Source organism: Nicotiana sylvestris, chromosome 10 (genome assembly GCF_000393655.2).
Source record: "Nicotiana sylvestris chromosome 10, ASM39365v2, whole genome shotgun sequence".
In the NCBI taxonomy this organism is placed as follows: Eukaryota; Viridiplantae; Streptophyta; class Magnoliopsida; order Solanales; family Solanaceae; genus Nicotiana; species Nicotiana sylvestris.
The window spans coordinates 64,796,975-64,821,652 of record NC_091066.1 but is presented as its reverse complement, the minus strand read 5'-3'; the positions used below and the strand labels follow the sequence as shown (position 1 = coordinate 64,821,652).

The 24,678-nt window shown below is 36.3% G+C and overlaps 2 protein-coding genes across 5 annotated transcripts; both read right to left on the bottom strand.

The window, feature by feature from the left end:
* Window positions 1-4,185: 4,185 nt before the first annotated feature.
* LOC104226250 (CSC1-like protein RXW8) lies at window positions 4,186-14,752 on the bottom strand. 4 transcript variants are annotated; one of them, XM_070159956.1, is made up of 12 exons: window positions 14,558-14,752; window positions 13,176-13,538; window positions 12,562-12,708; window positions 12,117-12,180; window positions 11,913-11,990; window positions 10,975-11,154; window positions 8,772-9,070; window positions 8,218-8,488; window positions 6,985-7,263; window positions 5,504-5,737; window positions 5,246-5,429; window positions 4,186-5,162 (listed from the first exon to the last, which is right to left on the bottom strand). In XM_070159956.1, exons 2-12 carry the CDS (start codon window positions 13,457-13,459, stop codon window positions 4,549-4,551), a joined length of 2,634 nt encoding a protein of 877 aa, XP_070016057.1. In that variant the 5' UTR covers window positions 13,460-13,538; window positions 14,558-14,752; the 3' UTR covers window positions 4,186-4,548. The 4 variants fall into 4 exon arrangements, with proteins under 4 accessions (XP_070016057.1, XP_009776499.1, XP_070016056.1 ...); XM_009778197.2 differs by having other exon boundaries at window positions 11,781-11,990; window positions 14,558-14,751; XM_070159955.1 differs by having other exon boundaries at window positions 11,781-11,990; window positions 13,176-13,489; window positions 14,558-14,751.
* A 5,731-nt stretch (window positions 14,753-20,483) lies between these two features.
* LOC104226252 (uncharacterized) lies at window positions 20,484-21,179 on the bottom strand. Its single transcript, XM_009778200.2, has one exon. It carries the CDS (start codon window positions 21,177-21,179, stop codon window positions 20,484-20,486), a length of 696 nt encoding a protein of 231 aa, XP_009776502.2.
* Between the last annotated feature and the right edge of the window lie 3,499 nt (window positions 21,180-24,678).

Here is a 24,678-nt window from a genome sequence, read left to right as displayed (position 1 = left end):
GCTAATGGGTTTAGCTACTCATAATCAAGGTATAAATCAATGATAGAGATGGAATATAAGCTATAAAAGTTAATTACAAGAAGAAAATCTAAGAATAATAGCTGAAGATGTTCTAAAATTACTCTAAGTAGTAAAATACGGCTGTTCACGAGCTCCATAAAACAAAGATAACCTAAAAATCTGAAAAAGATCTATTTATACACAACTAAAATTACTGGACAAAAATACCCCTACGGAGGTTCCGTTATCAGCACAATACTGAGCGCCTCAGTGTTTGGACTTTCGCAGTCGCGCAAAAGCAAGCGCGGACAGCATTTTTTCTCTTCTGAGCTTGATCTGGACTTGGTTCCGCTAGGAGTGTAAAAGCAACCACCTTAGCACCGCGGCTACGTAATATGTTCGCGGACTGCGCACTTCATTTGAGCTCAAATTTCCAGTCCTCTAATTCTCAATTTCGCCTACAACGGACTTTGGACCGCGGTCGCGGCAAGTATTTCGCTGTCGCGTTATTTCACCGCGGTCAGCGATTTCTGTTGTGCCCAAAATTGCCTTCTCTGAACCTCAATTCTGCAGAGAGAGTATTTATGGTCGCCTCAGCGGTAGACCTTCCACAGATGCTCTATTTCATCGCAGTCAGCGCTTTTAGCTTAGCTTTGAACTTGTGTAGGTTTAACTCCTTTATGAGCTGGTTATGACTTTCTTGCTTCATTTTGACCAATCCCTGCAAACAAGTACAATAAGTTAGTTTTCGAGAATACTTTTACACATTTTTTATCCAAAACCTAGGCAAAAAACAGCATAAAATAGGCTAGAATCGGTAGTTATCAATGATTAATTTAGGGACATACACCAATTACCCGAATACCAGGGGTTCGATTCTAAGAAGAAGGGGGTTTATCCATGCATACCTCAATTGAGATCTTAAGACTTTAAGATGTTTTCTGGAACTAGCAACTTCAATCTATTTTTGCAATATAGCAGAATGGAACCCAAGATTAGGAGAATGATATATAATTCTAGCTCACTAAAGCATTCTATCAAACACTATGTGTGCATTATGTTTTAAGACTCTTTTTGTGTAAGATTCCATCATTCCACAACCCAACTTTTATCATTTTTAGCCCATAATCTTCCTACATTCTTTCACCACCCATGCATGCAAAACAAACAACCCTCAAGCCCATGAACCATCTTGCTAATTACCCATATTAGTAGAAATTTCGAAATTAAGAGATAGGGCATAGATTCTTACCTTTCAGGTGAGGACGTAGTGAACTTTACTTGACAATCTTCAAGGTCTTAAGCAAGAATTAAGGAGAAATTAGTTGAGGATCACTCTCTCACTCTAGGACTCCTTATCTCACTCTAAAGCATCAGAAATAGGCTCAAAATGAGCCTTAGCATATGTTTTAACGACATGGGATCGGGTTTAAAATTTAGAAATTTGGAGCCCCGACACGGATCAGCGATCGCATATGCGATCGCGTAATGGCTGTGCAGCCCGCAAAATGACCGCAAAAAGTGGCCCTCGGGGACCTAAATTTTCTGCCTCGGTCTGCAGCCAATATGCGGTCCGCATACCTGTTCTGCGATCGCATAATACGTCGCAGAACCTCCCTTCACAAAAGTTCAAGAATGGTTATGCGGCAAAAGTGCAGCCCGCTAAATGGTTATGCGATCGCATAATTGGCCGCAAAATGGACCTCAAAATTGGTCGGGTTTTAGGTAAGATTTACGGGGCCTTACAGGGAGTCTTCACTCGAACAAACCTTCCCATCCACCCTCGATCCTTGTCCTCATCTATACTTGAGAACAACACCTTGGTGGCCCGACGTTGGAGTTTTATTAACCCGTATCGAAAGAGATGGGGGATATACAACCTGATGAGGTGATCAAGGGTGAAAGGCAAGAATCGGAGAAGAATGACAATTCACCAAAAAGAAGGATGGATCTAACCGAGGGTTATTTGATATTGGCGGCAAAAATTGATAACAACGGGGTCGACAGGGCCTAGGGTGAAAGGGTAAGTGTAAATACTTAGAAACCCTTCCACATGGGTAGTGATGTCTTTTTCGGGGGCCGGAATCACCACCTCTTTATCTTTCCAATGACATTCTTTCTTTACTCGCTCAAGGTCACTCTCAGTTATCGAGCTTATATATCTCGACATAGGCTTGTACCGACCAAGGACCGACAAAGTCTTTTCAACTTTGAAGTCGAAATCAAAGACACACCCCTTCTCGGGAACGCACTCCTCAGGGAGCGACTCCACCAGTGTTTTATCGTCGGCCGGTCGCGATGAAGAATCTTTTTGCTTTTGAGGAACAGTCTTTGACGTTTTTGCCATTTTAGGATAAGTTTAATGAAAGTAGAAGAGAATAAGGTTTGATGTTTTGAGGAAAGGTTGATAACGAAACCTAGAGATTTTGAAGAAATAAAGAGCTTAAGAGGCGTAAAAAGCTTAAGGGATTAGAAGAAAGTGAAAGTAAAGATTGAATCAATGAGAGAAGGGGCCTATTAAAACGATTCACGGCGACGGTTCAAAGGCACTGGTGGCCGACCACCAACTGACGCTCATTAATGAATTTAGGAACTGTACCGACAGGACGTTTCAATCACTTCTGTCGCTTACGTCACGAGGATGACGTGATGACAATTCGGAGTATAAAATCGAAGGCTCAATTCGTTTCTTCTCATTACATTCCAAGAAACAAGGGGACTATCTGTATATGGTTAAAATCAGGCCTGTCCAATTTTACTATTTGATCGAGATTAGGGAGGTGAATCGAGGATCAACCTCGTAGTGGAGAAGATCAAAGTGATGAAGACAAGGTACCGAGTTCGAGAATCGAAGTGCCTGCCGAGATCAAGGCCGGCAGCGATCGAGACCAAACGGAGCAGACTCCGAGCAAAGCACAATAACAGGAAAGCGAAATATCTGTGATCGGTCGAAGATCATGGTAGGAATCTCGAAACTGATCAAATCAAAGGCAGTTGTTTAGGCTAATCATAGGATTTACTTCCGTAATTGGAATTGTACCATAAATAGGACTCCTCTACTATATAAAGAGGGTCCTAATCATTTTATAGGCACTTTTACATTCATGCATATCAAAGCAATACAATACTTTCTGACTTATATTCTTGTTCACCAGATTGTTATACTTTTAATCGTTCTTGCATTGATCAGTTCGAGGGTATTCAACTCGAGGGCTGAATTCCATTCAAATACTGGTTTGCTTAATTTTATTATTAATTTTTGCTACTAATTTTCATATTCATCAATTGATATTATGTGAAATCACGTGTCCTTAAAATCACGTTATAATTTTAATTGTTATCCAATTTTTAGGGTAAACAGTTTTAACATCAAAATTCAAACAAAGAGGGAAAATAGAATACTAATTACAACTCAACGCCGTAAAAACTAGAACTTGTGCAAATTTTTGGGAAACAAGAAGCATAAAAAAATCAAAAAGACCTAGAGGATATGATTAATTATTTGTATGTGAATTGCTTATCCAAAAAAGAAAACTATACTCCGTTACAAAGGGAGACAAAATTTCAATAATTTGATTGGAACAAAAATATGATTAAGCAATAATTTGATTGGAATAAAAATAATAAAGCAGGTCTTTTCATGTGATTTATATCTTCCAGTCACATAAATTATTTAGAGCGAAACAAATTTATAGTGGTACCACAAAAAAAAACTAACTTATTGTTTATCATGAAATCTTGAAGAATTAATAAATTGAATGCAATCAAGAAGAGAAAAAAAAAGAAGGAAAAATTTCTAAGAATAGGCAAACTAGAAAAGAAAGAACGGAAAAAAATAGAAGAAAAGCCGAGCCCAAAGCCAAATAACAAATGTGGCCATATGTTCGAACTGAGGCACACAATCCGATATTTTAATCATGGGTGCCTTCTGCCCTATATAGAAAAACATGGGAAAATTTACATAAGAATTTAACTTTTATTGGAAGAAAGACAGGTTCACGCGCCCCACAATTCACCATATATTTGAACTTACACATGTCGTGATGTCTCACAATTCGCCACTTATTTAAATTTACACTTGCCATGATTAGTGGAGGATCTACATGGAGTAAGCACCCATTGCTTTTAACCACATTTAGTAGATACACATAAGCAATTATCAAAAAAAAAAAAATAAGCATTCAGTGAGCCCCACAACTAAACTCATTTTTCCTAGTCCATAAAGTTAAGAAACAAAATCATGTACTTACAAAGGTCTCCATAATCATGGAACCATCTATACAAAATATCAAAAATATATAGGGAGGAATATAAAACAATCTTTAGGTAACTCTTAAGGTTTTGCAGCTTCAGAAGCCCCCGAAGAATCTATGTACACTTCCAAGTAATCCCTTCAGATGGCATATTTCAAAGAAAAATATTTTCTATACGCTTTCACGAAGTCTCTTCTCAAGGCATTTCACAAATCAACCATGTCATACAATAGACAGTCGTAAGAATGCACAATCAGCACTGATTCCGCATATAAAATGCACAGAAAATATTCATCTACTTGGCACATGATTCTTCAGCTTCCAACGACGTACATGATGAAGAAAGAACAGGACTTTTAATTTCCAAAGACGCATGTGGTGAAGGAAGACGGGGACTTTTAATTTCCAAAGACGCACATGGTGAAAGAAGACGAGGACTTCTAATTTCCAAAGAAGTACGTGGTGAAGGAAGATGAGGAGGATTTATATTTTCGAAAGACGTACGTGATGAAGGAAGATGAGGACTTCTATTTTCCAAAGACGTACGTGGTGAAGGAATATGAGGACTTTTATTTTCCAAAGACGCTTGTGGTGAAAGAAGACGAGGGCTTTTAATTTCCAAAGACGTATGTGATGAAGGAAGACGAGGGCTTTTAATTTCCAAAGATGTATGTGAGGAAGGAAGACGAGGAGGACTCTTAATTTCCAAAGACGTACGTGATGAAGGAAGATGAGGACTTCTAATTTCCAAAGACGTACGTGATGACGGAAGATGAGGACTTCTAATTTCCAAAGACGCACTTGGTGAAAGAAGATGAGGACTTCTAACATCCAAAGATGTTAAAGGAAGACGAGGAGGACTTTTACTATCAAAAGATGTACATGATGGAGGAAGATGAGGACTTCTCCCTGCAAGTAACAAAGTGTCAAGCGTGTCAAAAAACATCCAGATATGTAAGGGTGTCCTACAACAGTCATTAAGCTATTTGAACCTGGATTAATGTCTTCTACGTCTTGAACCTTATGGACACTCATGTTCTCTTCATCACTTTCAGGAACAGCTTCACCCAATGTAGGTGAAGTTGATTTGAACTGACAATAAGCTGATGTGAGTTGTTGATACATCTCTTTTATCCTCCCACATTCCTCGTCCCGCCTATCCATCTCAATGAGGATCTGTAGAAACGCACACACGAAATAAGATGCATACATGGAGGAACATATAAAATGGATTGTGCAATTAGTCATACCTGAGCAGGAGTGTACTTGAATAATGGTTCAAACCTTTGCCTGCAGTACTCATTGAAGAGGAGTGTACAGATTATCAATGGAATAGTGAAGCTTGATGCCGTTGAAGATTTTTTAAATCCAAAGACTGCCGAAGCTATAATTTGCATCAGCACCATTGAGAAAATTGTGGTGTTGTGCACAATAGGCCAATAGGTTCCACCAGTTTGATATTTTGTCACATATACATTGAGGATCTGAAAGTTTCCGTAAGTTGTCAAACCACAGGCTATAAAGAGGAAAAAAGATGCAAGCGCATGGATATTCATCAGTGAAAAGGAAGGTACACAAGCTGATCAGCAAAAACATTGAAAATAAATCCCTTTACTCATCTCAACAAGTAGTGCAGTGTTTTTATAAGCAGAAAAAGAAACTTGTAGAGTTTTGATAGAGAAGCAGTGAGAAGTGAAGTGCATAAGCTTCTTCAAATAAAGCTTATAATTTAGAGGGAATACAAAAAAAACATTATATGTACATATACATGTGAGAATTTAACTATTCTAACATTAAAATTGCAAGTAACACTGTCAATGTCCTACAACAATGACATTACCAATCTCAATGGTTCAAGTAAGTATCAAAAAATTGCAATTTCAACAAGCTCACAGAAAGATAGCTTCAATCACACAAGTTGATTTTTAGTTTTGAACTAATCAACTATAGAAAAGAATTATAATTTAGCATTTATGTTCATATTTAATTGCTTTAAGGTTTGCTTTGTTTTAAAAGTCACTTTCTATCTTTCAAATAATCGTTTTAGATCAAAGTTAGAGAATAAAAAAGTGAAGGAGAGAACACAAGAAAAAGAGAAACAGAATCATCAAAGAATCATAGGCAGAAAGAAAAAGTAGAAGAGAAGCAGAAAAAGCGCAAAAGCAGAAATCGCAAGAAGAAGGGTCACTTTGAAGGCAAAAAAAGAAGCAGCAAATCAAAAGATGAGCAGAAGAAACAAATGGGTAAGTGTTTTTGAATTGCGCAGGTTGATAAGACATGTTGTTTGGTGCAAATTAACCATGTAACCTTTAAGGAGGTTGACTGTGAAATGTTCATTAACTCAACTTGTATTAACCTACCAATATTTGGCCCAACCTGCTTATTTGATACCTCTAGAATTCATAAAAGAATACACATTGAAAACCACATAAGAAGAAGACACTAAAGGAATCACGAAGAATGCGGAAAGAGGAGTCCTGGTTTTCTGAAAGCAGAAGGTCCTAGTTCATCTTGTAGCTACCGTTTACTAGTTTTTCCAAAAAAATTTATCTTGGAAAGTCAGATTCGAAAGAAATGAACATCTCTCAGAACATACATACTGATAAAGAAAAATGTTAGTGCCAACAAGAATGCCCATTCTTAAGACTCAGTAACCAAAATAACGATGAGCTAATAGAGATAAAAACAAGAGGATGTAAAAGAAGATTTAAACTAAATGGGATGTATTTACCTGATTACGGTATACAAAGTAAGCAATGGAAAAATAAACCACCAAGAATGGGAGTATTAAAGGTGCCAATATGGCATATGCAAAGCCAAAAAGCCCAAATAGGAGGATCCTCGGAACTTCTGTATGGTATGGAAAAGTCAGTGTTCCATGAGATGATTGTTCCCTGTTTCTGAGAATAAACCTGGAGAACAATCTGCAGATGATACCAAATGGTTGTATGAGTTCAACAGAGAGACTTGCCCAGCCTGATGTCAAAACATAAGTCATAAAAAAGGTGGCCTGCAAAAAGAAAAAATCATATTATGCAATCAATCAACTTTTGTGGTCACGTGATTAAATGAATTATACCGATACCAGTGTCATTGATGAAAGACTAGGGTAAACAAACTAGTCCATTCACATTGCTAAGGGAAACGTAGATACTGAGGAAATTATAAAAGCAGGGGAAAAATTAGGTGTACGAGAGGTTCTCCAATCCCCAAATAGACAGGTTAGAAGAAGATTTGGCACTAGAAGACATCATTATGCTGTTGTAGTTTTGTTTCACTTGCTCTCAAAGTCAGTCTAAAAAAAAAAGGGCAACCCGGTGCACTAAGCTCCCGCTATGCGCGGGGTCCAGGGAAAGGCCGGACCACAAGTGTGTGTCGTACGCAGCCTTACCCTGCATTTTTGCAACAGGCTGTTTCCACGGCTCGTGCTCTCAAATTCAGTCTCAGATTTTAATTATTACCTTCTCCGCCCTTTACAAATCAAACGATGTTGAATATCAAATCAAACAATGTTGAAAAGCAGCAGTTTTGTTGACTTCTCTTATTTTCAGTGTAAGAGAAAATGGAAGATATTTCCCTTTTCTGCCTTTATCAAATCAAACAATGTGGGAAAACTGACATGTACTTCCTCCAGAGGATTAGTACCTTCCCTTTCCACTCCTGAATAACCTTCAATTGAATTTTATGCAACTTGCATGTAATATTCCCATACCAAAAGTTTAATGCTAAAACCAAAATAGAAACTACACAACGAAGACCAGCTCTGGCATCATCAACCAACAGAAAAGCTAAAAGAAGCTATTATCATTAAACACATAGGAAAGCCTCAAAATAAAACAATATGAACACTTAAATTCAAGATATCGAGAGGGGTGGGGGGGGGGAGTATATTTATCAATATTTAAACAAGACAGTTATACCAAGAGGGAAAGAAGGTAAACACACGGAGAGGGGGTGCAGTTACCGTTGATGGCACAGCCGTTGAAAGTAGATTGTTTACATCCTTAAAGATTTTGTTTAATCTCTCAATAACAGAACCGGAGACGATGTTACCAAAGAAAACATTCCAGAAGAAGAAGTAAATAACTTTTATGCACGCACTCCTCTTCCTGCCACTACGAGAGATAGAACCCTCCATTTTAGAAAATAGCAACATCAATGGAGGAACAATGTAGGAAAATAAAATTAATACAACACTTGGTAGATATCCAGTGACTAGCTGAGTCACTCCTGTCCTGCAAGAAAGAGGGGGAAAAGGATTACTACATTGCTCATGTATGTTTTCCTCTTATAAATTGAAAAGCTCTAATTAAAGCAAACAGGAAATATCCTAATACAAAGGAAGAAGGTAAAGTTCCAGCATCATCCTCTCAAACAAGTTAGGTCTTGAAATCATGCAGCCAGACTTTATTGATATAATGCCCATAAGCTATCTACATGCACACGCGCGCACACACACATGGAATACCACTTGTACTCCATGTACAAGTCAAGATACTAGGTCTAACACTGCATTACCTCTTTAAAATTCCTATAGGAAATGGAAATGTTTTTTGCAGCTTGTCGAGATGAACAAGACTTTGTGTTAATGAAACCGGCACAAGGAAAAATGCCACAAAAAGTATAGAGGCCACTAGGAGAGCAACTCTACGAATCCAAAGGAGTCTGTAAGGAACACAGATGTTTGACCAGTACATATCCTCTGGTTCTGGAGCAAGATCCGTAACCCATGACATGGGATTCTGAGATTGAAGACCTTGAGAAGCAACTAAAGCAGCATACCGATTCCTGAAAAAAACTAAAGCAGCTGCAGACTCCTGCAAGAAAATTTTATATACTTCAGTTCACGTCTTGTATTGGCTAACAATAGTTTCAAAGATGCAACTACCCCAATTTCTTGGAAAAAACGGTTGAGCACAAGAAAGCAAATCACCAATAAAAGCCAGCAGGAATAGTACACACACTCTGGGACATAAACAACTAAATGTCGTTTCTGTCATTGAAGTGAAATATTAGAGTGAAATATTAGGCCCAAAAGCTAGCCCCCGAGGTGTAGATTGCCGAAAACTGTATAAGGAGACAGCCCATACCCTCAACCAATGTGGGAGTCTAACACCCCCTCGCACGCCCAAGACTTGACATCTGGAGCGAGCACAACATAACATGAGGGCCCAACATTAGGTAAACCAAGTATAGGATGACTCTAGTCTAATAGACTAATACCATGTTAAGAAAATGGACAAGGGGCCTAACTCAACCTCAAAGGTAGCTCACTAAAGGATTGCCTAAGATCATATAAGAAGACAACACCATATACCCTCAACCAATGTGGTGACTCTCACAGAGGATGGAATTTCATGAACTTTTTAAGCATTTAAACTTTGGAGCAAGTCCTGCGACAAGTTATTTCTTACTAATTAATTATTCACTAACTCATGGAGCTCATATTCATCATGCTGCATGCCATGTTTTTAAAAGTCAATTGTACACAACATAAAATTTCAGATAAAATTACTTTCACAAAGTACCAAAGAGGTACTGATGGATACACAGTATTGAAGAGAAACTTTGTCCATATGCATACAGTGCCAAAATCATAATAAAAAGTTACCATCCTTTGGCCAGGTTTCAGTACAGCCGACTGACAGGCAACATAATTCATAATGAGCATCTAGAATATGCTTATTATTTGCAAAAACAGATGACAACGAAAATCTTGACTGTTGGAATTCATGCAGTATGAACACACTTGACAAAGTTAAGCAAAAATTCTAAGAAGTTGAGTGCTTCTTTCTGAGAATGGGAAACAGAAAGGAACCTAGATGACATTTTCTCCGTCATTAGCATTAAAAACAGAATTTTCATCACATTTCTAGCGTGAATACAGCAGAATCATGCGAGATAATCTAAAGGCATTTGAGAGTTATACGACACAGAGAGAAAAAATGAGCGGGAGAAAAAGACAAAGATACAACTATGGTAATACAAGCACAACTAAAAACTTTTTTTTGTTCCTTCATTACTTTCTGTGTTGCGGAGATACATATGATCCAGCTTATTCCACGCAAGTAGCAATATTCAGTCATCCTAACATAGGAGATCCAAAGCTACAAACGAGAAAAAAAAAAAGGAGAAGAAGCAGGATCCAGAGTAGTTTTGCACTCGGCTAGAGATAGTGGTAGTTAGAAGATAGTATTTTGTTTACTCATTAAACCTCCAAGAAGGGAATACATCGAGAACTTCTACAATGAGCACTTCTAGCTAAAAGCCAAAAGACAACAATCAACACTCTCTTTGTATCAAATTAGTCCGTCATGGCCATTCCATATGTTTATTTGCAAGGTTCATTCCTAATAGTATCATCCTACCATTTTCTTTACTTCCTTCTCAATTATGCTACCAAGAACCAACAGTCAGCCCCAAAATTTGAATTAAGCAAAATAAAATATGTGGCCACAGTTTTTCTCTTTATATATATATTATATATATATATATATATATGAGACACCAACCATAAATATAGTGAAAGTAAACCACAGAGTACAATATGGTAGGCAGAGAGTATAAAAGCAGTGAACTTTTGTCAACAGACTGAAGAGAAGCTGAGCAACAAAATGTGCTAAAAACTTCATGAAGACATAATCTTCTATGCAATAAAGGATATGTACATTGAAGATAGCCTAACATATGAATTATGGAATATAATGTGGACAGATGTGACCTTTTTTCTCAAATCTGAACCATCAGAATCATCTCTTCCTTTATCACTAACACGCTCAGCAGGAAGCATCTTGAAAGAGTGATTTGTTCCTCCACAAAGGCCACATCTCATAAAATTTGATCCAGGACAAAGCTCTTCTGGGGCTGTTTTAAGCATCTTGAACACCTCCTCTGCATCAGTCTGTTGTCATATAATCTATGGAACATTAACCACCAAAGAAAGAGAAAAGCAAAGGAGCAAAGAAAAAGCCCAACCAAGAAGATAAATGTCAAAACACTAGCGTAAGCAGAAGCGTAGATCAAGAAGAAACCAACTATTATCTTTAGCTCATGTAGATTTTTTTTAAACTTCTTATAGAATATATCAAAATGGTTTATAAAAACACAAAGAAGAAGAACAGAGAGGGAGGTGAGGTGGGCGTGCTGCTCGAGTAGTACTTTTCATTTAGGTCCATTGAATCCGGTTCGCTTAAATCTAGGCATTTTTTTTAAAATTCTTTAAAAACTTGGCAAAAAAATTCAGTTTCAAAGTGTTGAGAAAAATGGTACTAACTTTTTTTTTCTTTAAGCAAAAAATGCCAAACAAACACACCTTAAAAAACTTTTTAAAAAAAAAGAATTGGCCAAAAACATTCGCCTTGTTTTCAAAACAAATGGGACCAATCCGCAGTAACCTAAGAATCTTAAGATTGACCATGATGGTAGAGTAACACAAGATTCAAGAGGTAACCTTGGATATTAGGACCTGAGGTCACCATCCGAAATGCTTTCTTAGTTAGACTACAATAAAAAGTGCCTTATTCTCACCAGCAGTTTCTGAACAGGGCCAGAACGATAAACAATTTGATGAGATAAATAACTTGATGCGTAGTAATTTGTGAAGAATTTTTCCACTGTATAACTGTATGATTCTTTCTGAGACTTTGGGATAGCACGGACCAGAACTGTGAAGTAACTTGGATGGCGAACTGATGAAGTGAAGTACGCCAGCCGCTTCCTTGAGATACTTTTGTACTCCTAAAAGCAAGCAGCAAAATTTTTTTAAGAAAAAAACTGCCATAGCATGGTACGAAGTATCTCGTATAAAATAAACACAAGTTCAAAAGAAAAGCAGATAATTTGGAAATAGCAATAAATTCTTACAAAGTAAAGAAGAAGACAAGCAGAGCAGGATATAATATACAGTGCAAGGCAGTGCACCCAGAACCTGAAGAGAAAAGAAACTCAATGAATCAGGAGATAATATGTCATCGTCATGAACACATTTTCTGCTAACATCGAAATTGGTAAACGTGCAAGTCGTTCTCTTCTATAATAGTTCCTCTCTACTGGGTAATACTAATTTCAGATGCAAAATGCAAAGAAGGCTAAACTTGGCATTTGCTCTTCTTCTTTTTTTTTGTAAAGCTTGGCATTGCAGAATTTTGGACACTAGACAAAGACAAAAGCTTTCTATTGTCATTTCTTCATATGAAACAAAACCACCACTTGTATTATGCATCTGTATATGTCCATTTATAAGGGAATACTGAATAGATTAATTATCCACATTAAAAAAATTAACAGCATACTTATACATGTTTCATACCATCTTGACCCTGCCTCAACATTCACAATAGTGAATACCTCCAATGACTCAGCTGGAATTTGCTGACGTCGAATATCTTGACCAAAATAATTAAGAGGCAGCACCAGGAAAAGGCCCAGAATAGCTGCCATGGAGAATATTCGGAAACTGTCCACAATAAGAGCAGGGAAAGGTAAGTACACTTATAAGACTAACGGTACATTGACCTGAAAAAGGAGGAACAAAGACAGGCATGCAGTATACTGTCAACTAACAAATTTACCATTTGACACATGCTATACATCCTTACTAGGAAATACACACCATTTGAGCATATCTATGAAAGCTAGTATAACGAAATCAAGATTGTCCATCTTTATAGTGAGAACAGTGTCTATTTCAAGATCAGGCCATGCAAACAAGCAATAATATTTTCAGAAATAAGTAAACATCTTTTCAGTGGATTCCTCAGCTTGATGAAATATTCCGCAAAAAACAATAAATTTCCGTAGGAACGTGAACGAACTTGAGGGAAGAAAATGTTGCCACCTCTGAATTTCAGGCATTAAATTGACTTTTTTCAGCAAAAACAGAAGAGGAAGTAATTAATACAATGAGGAAAGTTCAGCTTTCACCTGAAAACAATCATCCGCACCAACACTAGTGCATCCAAGCCCCCGGCAGCAACTATCTCTTCATCAGATGCTTCCCATGCCTTCAAGATCCAACTAGGAGAAGGAACAAATCGGTTAAAGCAAAAGGTACCAAGGTGTCTTGTTCGTACATGAGGAGCAAATCTCTGGCTGAAGTAGACATTTACAAAAGTTGGTTGTTTCCTCAATAAGGAATACAAAAAGAACAGCACCACACAGACTGCAATATTGATTCCAGCAGAAGTCAAAAGAGCAGATAGCTTCATCTCCGTCTTCCAAATAAGCCAGCAAAATCACTGGAAAACATCCAGTAGCCAAAGAAAAGTTGTTTTTGCAGTCCACGAACTGCAAAAGTGTTATATTCGAAGTATTTATTTTTTCACAAATATGACAGGACTAGAGATAAACACTTCCCATAAGTTTAAGCGTTAGTCATGTGACGCGAAGAAAATACATCCTCCAAAACCAGCAAAAAGATGTCCCCCTTCGATCACCAAACTGTCTGGTAATAACCAAATGAGAAATTGTACACTACACTAAAGTTTATAACTCTAATGTATCCTAAACTTGTTCAATGAAATATGCTAAAAGTTACATTAAGTCTAATCGCAACAGCTACACTAGCATAAGGTATCATTTACGAGCCACAGAACTTAAAAAGGAAGGCCTCGCATGCAAGCCCACATCAATCTTGTAGTGAATGCCCAATTGGGAAATAGTAAACATAAGGGCATGAGATTCTAACTCATGATTCCAATTGCGACGTCTTGACCGCACCCAAGGGTGCAGGGGCGGATCTAGAGGCTTGATCACGGGTTCACGTGAACCCAGTAGTTTTTGCCTAAACCCCGTATATATACTAAGAATCCACTAAATATCTATAAATATTTGACGGTGGACCCAATTATTATGTAGTATTAATTTGAAGTCTATGTGGAACCCATAAACTTCAAAATTTGAATCCGCTTACGCAAAGTGTAGCCTAGTGGTCAATTAAGTGGGAGGAGACTGGTACTGTGCTGGTGGGAGTTAGCAGGTACCCAGTGAAATAGTCCAGTGCCCGCAATCTGGCCTAGACACCCGCCATCCAACAAGAATTGTGATCTCTTAACAATTGAACTGTTCCTCGGAAACCCCCATTATATTTGTTCACAATAGTCAATTTGGGTGGAAGTCAAATTGTATAAATTAAAGAGAACTGCCAGGAATATCAATTAAGAGGTAATAAACATAAGTAACAGCAACGTACACAACCAAAATTCAGTGTACAAGCTATGCACAAAACTAACAAAAACGTTGATGGAGAAACTTTAGACAAGAAAAACGAATTGCAGAAATCATAAAACTAATGATAAGAGAATCACCTGAAAGTGAAGGAATAATCTCAGATTTCAACAAGCGAATCGCTTAAAGCAAGAAAAGAGTAATTGCTTTTCACTTGCCAGAGAGAAAGAAGTGTACACAAAGATAAATTATTGCTTTTGAAGTTTCCAATTGCTTTTACTTTGTGGAACAGAAAAATGTGAGCTGCCTAAATTTTGAGGAAGAAAGTAGTGGAGTAGAATAGGAGGCGCGTCGCTTTTGTTCTATTCTACTGTTTCGGGAGGCGCGTCGGTTGAGAGTGACTATCTTTGACTATATTGTCTTTACTTTTTTTAGGGTCGAGAATTTGTTTATATTTTTTTTTCGATTAGTAGTAGGAGTATGATTTACGTGGTGAGAATGCAAATTTGCGGGCCCGACGGAAGTGCCACGTGGAGTGAAAGAACTCAGACGGTTGAGAGTCCAGAGGGTTGGAATACCGACCTAACTGTCATTGTCCCACTTTGATTGGTGTATACAACTTTTAACCAAAGGAAATTCTATTGGAATTTTGTTCACATTAATTTTAGTTCTATTTTGATTGGTGTATACTGTATACAATACAACTTACTGTTCTAATTTTTATGGTGGTAATAGATTGAAAGTTTAAGAATCTTTTAGGATAATTTATAATTTAAAATAAATTATTAATTTATTTGTGTGATTATAAATCATCACAGTAAAGACATTAAGAGAAATTGAGTTACTTTTTAAATAAGCATGTATAATTTTTTTTAAATAGAATAAAAAGAAAAATATACACATCAATTGGGATGGAGGAAGTACAATTTATTCCACTAGGGATATCTTTTGCTTTAGGCTTATATTTTGCACAATTTTAAATGTTGCTTCCTAATGTACTCAACATTGTTTTAGTAATGTGTAATTCGCATAAGATGTAAGTTATGTATTACAATTGTTTTTTTGCGGCATCATCACCTAAGCTTACATGCAAGGAATACCAATGAAAGTCTTGGCACATAAATGACTTTGTCGAACTTTATAATCAAAGAAAAACTAATTGCTAGTTTGAATTATCTTCCTGTCCATCCATTGGTGAGGGCCCAAAGGTCGTGACTTGGTGATAAAATTTGACAAATTTAAAATATTTTTATTGTTAGATTATGCTAATATCATGTCGACGAGAAGATGGGAATAAATGCATGTAACTATCCATCCTCAAATGCGAAGGTCGTCGCAGGAATAATCCACGTTGGGAAACTAATGGTGGCCTGCCATTGATGGTTCATTTTCTTAGGTCGTAGTGTCTAGTGTGTTCCTCAATATTTCAATTTAAAAGAGGGAAAATATATAAATTGTCTTTCAAGTTATCCAGAAAAAAATTATTTACACAATTATTTTTGCTCAAACAGTATATTTGTAATAAAATTTTATTAAATATATATAAATATTAAAATTAGAACACAATTATTAGTATTTAAAATCATTGTTCTAAAATCTAAAAATCATAAATTGAAATTCTGATTTTACCTCTACGTATCATATTCATGTAGCTAGAATATCACTTAAGCATCTATGTACATATGGGAATTCCTTTACATGCAATGGGAACCCTATTTAGCAAAAAAAAAAAAAAAAAAAAAAATGGGAACCCTATCACCGTTCCTTAGCAGATTTGTGTACTCTCTTCGTCCTATGCTTGATTGTGCACAAAATTTCAGAGTTTTTTTCTTTTTTTGAAAAAATTTGTGATTTCAAAATTGTCATGACATATAAGTGTTATAAAATCATGTCACTAATGTAAAATAAAAAAATTAAATTAAATTATTTTTAATATAAAAATATGATAATTATCTTGGGATTAGACGAAAAAGGCATATGTCGTAAATAAAAGGAATCGAACAACGTCTAAGCATTATTTTTATTCTTATTCTTCTATATCAAGGGCATGTTTTTATCCTATTGTAATAAATGAATGGTGAGAAAAAGAATTTGTTACTACTAGGGGTGGGCATCGGTCGGTTCGGTTCGGTTATGAATATTATCGGTTTAGCATATCGGTTATCGGTTTACAAATTTGGTAAACCGATAATCGAACCGATAAGTATCAGTTAATCGGTTATCGATCATTATCGGTTTACCCGATAAGATAACTCAATCTAAAGTTAAGCAAAAAAGAGAAGACAATTCATTGGAGTTAAGCAAAAAAGAGAAGAATTCACATATATTATACTACCTATTTATGCGTCCTGTCCAGTGGCCACAAATGGAATAGTACTAATTCTTCAACAGCAGTTGTCCAAATACATTAATAATAATACAAAGTAGTAGCAATTTCACCTTTGCCAAATTATTGGATTCTAGCTACAAAAATGATGAAATCGCAGAGAATTATAAAGAGAGAAAGTTAGAGAGAAGGAAGATGAAGATTGAGTTCTTCATTCATATTCATTATTACTGTTACATCAATAACCGACCTTATTTAACTAAACTAACTTTCTTTTTACTTTCTTGCCTTCTAACTTTTACAAACTACACTTTAGTCCCTAACTCTTAAGTAGACCAAATATCACAAAACTCCCCCTCAAGTTGGAGAGTGGAAAACATCCAACACTCCCAGCTTGGACATAAGAAATTGGTGTTGTGCAGTGCCTAATGCTTTAGTCATCATATCTGCAACTTGCTCCTTCGTTGATATGTGTTCTGGTGCAATCCGGCCACATTTGATCTTCTCTCTCACAAAATGGCAGTCTATCTATATGTATTTAGTCCTTTCATGATAGATAGGATTGGCAGCAATTTGTAGGGCTGCTTTGCTATCACAAAACAACCTTACATGTTTTTGAACCTCAATCCCAAGCTCTGTCATCAACCCTGTAAGCCAAACTACTTCAGATACCACAGATGTCATGCTCCTGTACTCGACTTTTGCTGAACTTCTGCTCACAGTTTGCTACTTTTTTTATTTTCATGAGATCAAGGAATCACCCATCTTCACCACATATCCTGTAACAGATCTTCTTGTGTTTGGGCAGGCTGTCCAGTCTGAGTCACAATAGGCTGTCACTTGTTCTATAGGTTCCTTTCAGCAGTATTCCTCTTCATGGACATCCCTTAATATATTTTACAACTCTCAATGCTGCCTCCGGGTGTGACTGTTTTGGATGCTGCATAAACTGACTCAACATTTGAACAGCAAAGCATATGTCTGGCCTTGTGATGGTTAGATATATTAGCTTTCCTATAAGCTTCTGATATCCTCTTATATCCTGTAATAATGCATCTCCTGTTGCCCCCACATGTTTGTCATAGTCTACTGTGGTTAGCTTTTGGTTTTGTTCAAGTGGGGAGCTTGCAGATTTTTTCCCACTCAACCCAACTTCAGAGATTAGACTAAGGGCATACTTCTTTTGGTTGAGAAGAATTCCCTTTGGTGATCTCATAATCTCTATCCCTAGGAAGTATTTCAACTCCCCTAGATCCTTCACTTTAAAATTCAAGTGTAATGTCTCATTTGCTTCCTGTATCATAGCTTCAGAACTGCATGTGATCAATAGGTCATCAACATAGACCAGTATAATTACTACATCTGCACCACTCTTCTTGGTGAAGAGAGAATGATCATAGGCACTTTGCAGAAAACCAGCATTTGTCAAGGCATCAGTTATCTTAATATTCCATTGTCTGGATGCATGTTTAAGACCATACAGTGACTTGGTTAATTTGCAAACTTTGGACTCCCCCTGCCTATGAAAACCCTGGGGCAGATACATGTAAACCTCCTCATAAAGGTCTCCTTACAAGAAAGCATTATTGACATTCATTTGAAAGAGAGGCCAACACTTTGAGGCTACCAAGCAAATCACTGTTCTGACTGTCACCATCTTTGCAACTAGTGAGAAGGTTTCATGATAGTCTAGGCCCTCTTGCTGTGTGTAGACCTTTGCTACAAGTCTTGCTTTAAACCTTTCTATTTCTCCAGTTGCCTTGTATTTGATTTTGTATACCCATTTAGACCCAATAGCCTTTTTTCCACAGGGCAAATCTACTACTTCCCAAGTGTTGTTATCTTCTAGGGCTTTGATCTCATTTTTCATAGCTTCAATCCACCTAACATCTTGTGAAACTTCTGAGAAGGACTCTGGTTCTATTTCTATTGAGATTGATGTTAGATATGTTTGGTAAGTAGTTGGAAGATGGTCATAGGACACATAGTGAGAGATAGGATAGGAGCTATGAGTGGCAGAGTTTCCATTGTAGTAATCCTTTAGCCAAATAGCAGGTTTGACCCCTCTAACTGATCTTCTGAGTGGAATTGATGGTGTAGGCTGAACTATAGGAGGATCTGTAGCAGGATCAGTCTGAGGTAATTGAACATTGGGATACATGAGTGAAGGATCTGTGATAGGTTCTGGTAGTGCCTGAGGCATGTGATCATGTGGCTCTTCTTGTGTCATATCTCCTTATGCAAGTATAGAAGTCTCAGATTCTGGAGTGGTTACATGTCTTGGGAGGATGTAGCTTGATCAGTTTGATTAGTTAATACACCCATGTTACTTCTCTCAGTAGTTTCAGCTATGTCTGTAGTATCAAGTAGGAATAAATCTTCATGATCCAAGTGATTATGGTCAGTCTTAAAAGGAAATACATTCTCTCTCAAGTTGACATCTCTACTAACTAGGAAGGTATTATTGTCTAAATCAAGCAGCTTGTAACCCTTTTGAGTTTCTGAATACCCTAAGAAAACTGTTCTTTTTGCTCTTGCAGCAAACTTGTCACCTTTAGGCAATGTGCTTGCATAGCACAAACAACCAAACACCCTTAAATGATCCACCTTTGGTGGCTTCTTATACATCAGTTCAAATGGAGGTTTCCCTTTCAAGATATCTGAAGGCAGCTTGTTGATCAAGTACACAGCTGTCTTCACACAGTCTCCCCAAAACTTGACTGGTATACCACTTTGAAATCTTAGAGCCTTTGCTACCTCTAGAATGTGTCTATGCTTTCTCTCAACAACTCCATTGTATTGTGGAGTATATGGACAGCTACTTTGATGCACAATACCTAGAGATATATATAGATCATTGCACTGAGTATTGAAAAACTCAGTTCCATTATCTGGTCTTATAGCCTTAATCATAGTGTTAAATTGATTTCTTACCAAGGCAAAAAAATCTTTCAACACTACTATTACTTCACTTTTTGAATGCAACAAACAAATCTAAGTATATCGACTGAAATCATCAACTATTGTCACACAATAATATTTTCTGTCATAAGTTGGGATCTTATATGATCCCCATACATAGCATGGATAAGTTGAAAAATACTATCAGACTTACTACTACTATTTGGAAACTTGAGTCTGCTTTGTTTAGCTAGTGGACAGACATCACATAACTTGTGCCAGTCTGTGTCAACTTTATTCTTTAGTTCTTCTAGTTGTTGCAAAGTACTTGATGGTGCATGTCCTAATCTTTGATTCCACAACTCTGTAACTCCTGTCTTCCCTTTGGAAATCTTAGCTGCCAACACTCCTTCCCTTCTAAGTATGTAGAGTCCATTATTTTCTCTACCAATCTCCAGTACCTTGCCATTGTAGAGCCCCTGAAACACACAGAAATCAGGGTAGAAGGCAGCTAAGCAACACAATTCTTTAGTTAGCCTAGACACTGAAAGTAGTTTGAATTTAAAGTCTGGCACATGTAACACATTTGTTATCTTTTGGTTTCCCAGGATGAGAGCATCTCCTGAGTGTGTGATATTTGACTTATCTTCTGTAGGTATCTCTACTCCATAATTGTTTCCTTCTTCAATTTCTTTAAGAATTTCTAACACTTCCTTGCAGAATGCTATGTGATGTGATGCACCTGTATCTATTATCCAATCATACACTCTGTTGTTGGACACATTAGATAGCAGTGACACTATACCTGCCATGTTTGATGAACTTGTTGCAGCAATGGATTATTCTCCAATAGAGGATTTAGTCAGTAGATTGACTAAGTTTTTGTAGTGTTCCTCTGTCATGAAGCTTCCTGGGATCTGCACCTTTACATCTGTTTCTCCTTCTGCATTCACATTGTTAGCATAGGGTTTGTATCCACCTGGTTGCCCTTTCTTTTTGCTTTTAAAATCAGCTGGATACCCTATGATTTTAAAGCAATTTTCCTTTAGATGGCCTTTATACCCACAGTGTTCACAGATCATCCCAGGTTTCTTTTCTTTGAACATCTGTCCTCTACCTGCTAACATAGTCAAGGGATCCTTGTTTGTCTCAACTACTCCCAATGCTCTTTGACTTTCCTCTTGTACTGTAGCTGAATATGCTTGATTTATAGTAAAAACTGGTCTCCTCTGAAGAATGTTGCTTCTTATTTGGCTATAGCTCTCATTCAGTCCCATAAGGAACTGCAGTAACCTCTGTCTCACTAAGTGATCAACATATGGCCTTGATTCCTTACAATCACACGAAGGCAAAGGTGCCAATATGTCCAATTCATCCCACAAAGCTTTCATCTTTGAAAAATAAGAGGTAACTGAATCTGTACCTTGTCTAAGTGTCGCAATTTCTGCCCAAAACTGATAGATTCTGGTCAAATTGTCTTTGTCAAACCTCTCCTTGAACTCATCCCAAACTTTCCTTGCACTCGCAGCGTACATAATACTCGGTACTAATTCTCTTGATACTGTGCTACTTAGCCATGAAAGTATCACCACATTACACATATCCTATTGTATAGCCAACTCTCCTCTGTATGAGCTCTTAAGGCAGCTTCCATCCACAAACCCTAGCTTTTTCTTTACCAGGAGCGCAACCTTTATTGCCCTACTCCACATCGCATAGTTTTCTGGACCTTTGAGTTTCAACGATATCAATGTTGTTCCAGGCATATCAAAATCACGAAGGAAAAGAGGATGATTATGAGGTAGTTGATCGACCTCGCCGTCTGCCATTGTTGAGCTTCAATTTCTGGAGCAAGCTTCAGATCTACATAATTAGAGTGATCGTTGCTCTGATACCATGTCAAATTACTAGATTCTAGCTACAAAAATGATGAAATCGCAGAGAATTATAGAGAGAGAAAGTTAGAGAGAAGGAAGATGAAGATTGAGTTCTTCATTCATATTCATTATTACTGTTACATCAATAACCGACCTTCTTTAACTAAACTAACTTTCTTTTTACTCTTTTGCCTTCTAACTTTTACAAACTACACTTTAGTCCCTAACTCTTAAGTAGACCAAATATCACAAAAACCTTAAAATTAACAAATCCAAATATATAGTACTAATAGTTCAAATTCAAGTTAACAAGACAACAACTACTCAATCCTTATAGGCTTCACCAAATAAACTGGATGTTGTTTGTCAAATGCCTAACCTGAAAAAAGAAACCATAGAGCAAAACCTTGATCTGTGCATGGGCAATACTAACACAGAAATAAAAAAACACCTAGAAGACAAGAAAATATTGTCCTGTTGTCAAAGCTCAAGATACTATACAGAAGAATAATGTTCAAAAATACACCCGAAACTGAACGAAGATTGTCGATTGAGAATTGATAAATGCAAAGAGAAACTGGTAGTAGGTATAGGTTGCACAACGTGAGCTAACAAAATTAAGAAACGAAAATAAAAAAATAAAAAATCATTAACAATCAAAAATACCAATATAAAAATGAATTTTGTTATAGAAATTAAAAGCCTAATGTATAAGACTAAAGACTTACTTTAGGAGTAACTAGTAAGGTCTATGAAGAATGAAGATGAAGCAACTAAAGAGTTCGGCTGAGAAAGAATAGGAGAAAATGAATTGAAGCCCTAGCATATGTATATGCTTAAGGGTAAAATCGTAATTTATTAATTCTTATTGGGTTATCAGTTAACCCGTTAACAAAATTGGCAAACCAAGGCCCGAACCGATAACCCAATAGTAAATTTTTTTAAACCGTTACCGAACCGTTAACCCAAACAATTAACGGTTCGGGTTATCGGTTTTACCCGATATATACCCAGCCCAAGTTACTACTCAATAATTATAGTGTCATGTTATGTTTATCGTGTCAACCACCTGTTTGCTCCAACTAACTTATGACTAAAGCATAGTCAATTGATCGATTGAATGATTGTTATTAGCTGTAAAATATATATAACTAGCATGCATTTAAGTTTCAAACAATTCTTATATCAAAAAGATCTTGATATATTATGAAAGATTTATTTACATCTATTACTATTTATTTTCTGAAATTGAAACTAATTAAACCTCTAGTGTGTAAACTTAATGGTATTGAATTTGTACGAAACAACATACATGATTTTAAACATATCGATCTTTACTTCCAATCTCTGAAGCATAATAAGATCAATTAATAATATAACTACGAGGTGTTCTAATTAATTAAAAAAAAAAGCTTTTACTAAAACAGATTTACATATTCATATCTACTTCTAATCCACAAATCTTACAAAATCAGGTTGTAGTAACTCAAACCAAATATTTTCAAATTTTATTTATGTTCAATTCATTGTCGTGCATCAAATTACAACTATAGCCAATTATAGCTTTGTAATTACTTTCTTCTTCTTCTTTTGTTAGCTTAAAACAATTGAGCTTCTTTTATATGGACGGTGTGAAATGCATTTACATGTTAGTATAATTTGACAGATTTCTCAATTACATATGTTTAATCATTAGGGAAACTTACACAAATGTCCCAAATAAATCTCAACTTATCAACCTCTAGCCATTAGTCATGGACTTACCAAAACTAGCCAATAAAAATTAAAAAACAAAATAATAGGGTTCTTTCTATCAAAAAATCACATGCAAAAATCACCTTCCATATTTTTAAGCGTGATTAACAACATTAGATACAAGAGAGAAAGGAAATTTCATGGACGGGGTAGCAAATAAGGTGATGAAATACAAAAATCTATACAATATTCCAAAAATCTAAACAAAAAAGGAACTTTTTCAATGGGTATAGTTGAAATTCATTAAAAATATATAAATAAGTCAATATACAAAATTTGAGGAAGATTGGAGGTGATTTGGACTGGTTTTATATCAAAATTCGTAATTAAATCGAGTTCAAAAAAGTCTTCTGCGACACATGTATTACGCATGTATCTCACACACATGTATATATGGATATACATGTAATACACAATTGATACAAATATGATACATATGTGATACACAAATGATACACAGTGTGATACACCTATCATGTTTTTTCATGTTCAACTTTTACTTCGAATTTTCAATTCAAACCACCTCAAAACTTCACCAAATCATCCCAAAACTGAGATTCTAGCTCCTTAAGTTGTGCCCAATCTATTCTAATAACACACACTCAAAATAAAGCAAAAATTTAATATTTTTTTGCTACAAATAGCTAATTGGCTAATTTGGCTAATATTAGTAATATTTTATCAATTGACCAATTTTTGTAATGAGCTACTTATAAATGGACATAGCTGGTAATTTCCCTAATCATTACCGTATAAAACTTAAAGGGTGAAATTCATAAATAGCCTATTTTATCATTGCTAATTGAAAATAAGTCCCAATCTCAACATTAATTCAAATTTAGCCGCTTTTCTATGCGGAAATAATATTTGGACAAAAACGCCCAACTTAAGAATCGGCAGAGATCCGCTTCTCATCTTTCAGCTTTTCGAACTCCAGAATATTAATATGGAGATCAGTTTTTGTAACTTAAAATTTCAGTACTTTGTCCTTGAGTTCAATTTTTGTAACCTAAAATATGAGTTTTTCTGTAACTCGTTACTTGAGCTTTGTCAACGATTTTTGAAAATATGAAGTGGGTTTCTTACCTAATGAACATGAAAAAGCATGGGATCTTGACTATTGAGCAAAAAAGGAAATCATAATCATTTTGACTGATGCATAGGGCCACAATGAGTGCTTTTCCTGATAGGACTTTTCGTCCTTGTTGTTTGATTTGATTTTATGTCCCTGCCTTAACAATTTGTTAACGGGTGTTTGATCAATAAATTAATGCAGTGGTAAAATTGTCACGACCCAATTTAGGATCGTGACCGGCGCTTAGAAACAAGTGCCTCAAGTAAGCCTTATCGGTATTTTACAAAAAATTGAATAGAGCTTCCCCTATTTTTGGACTATCCAAAA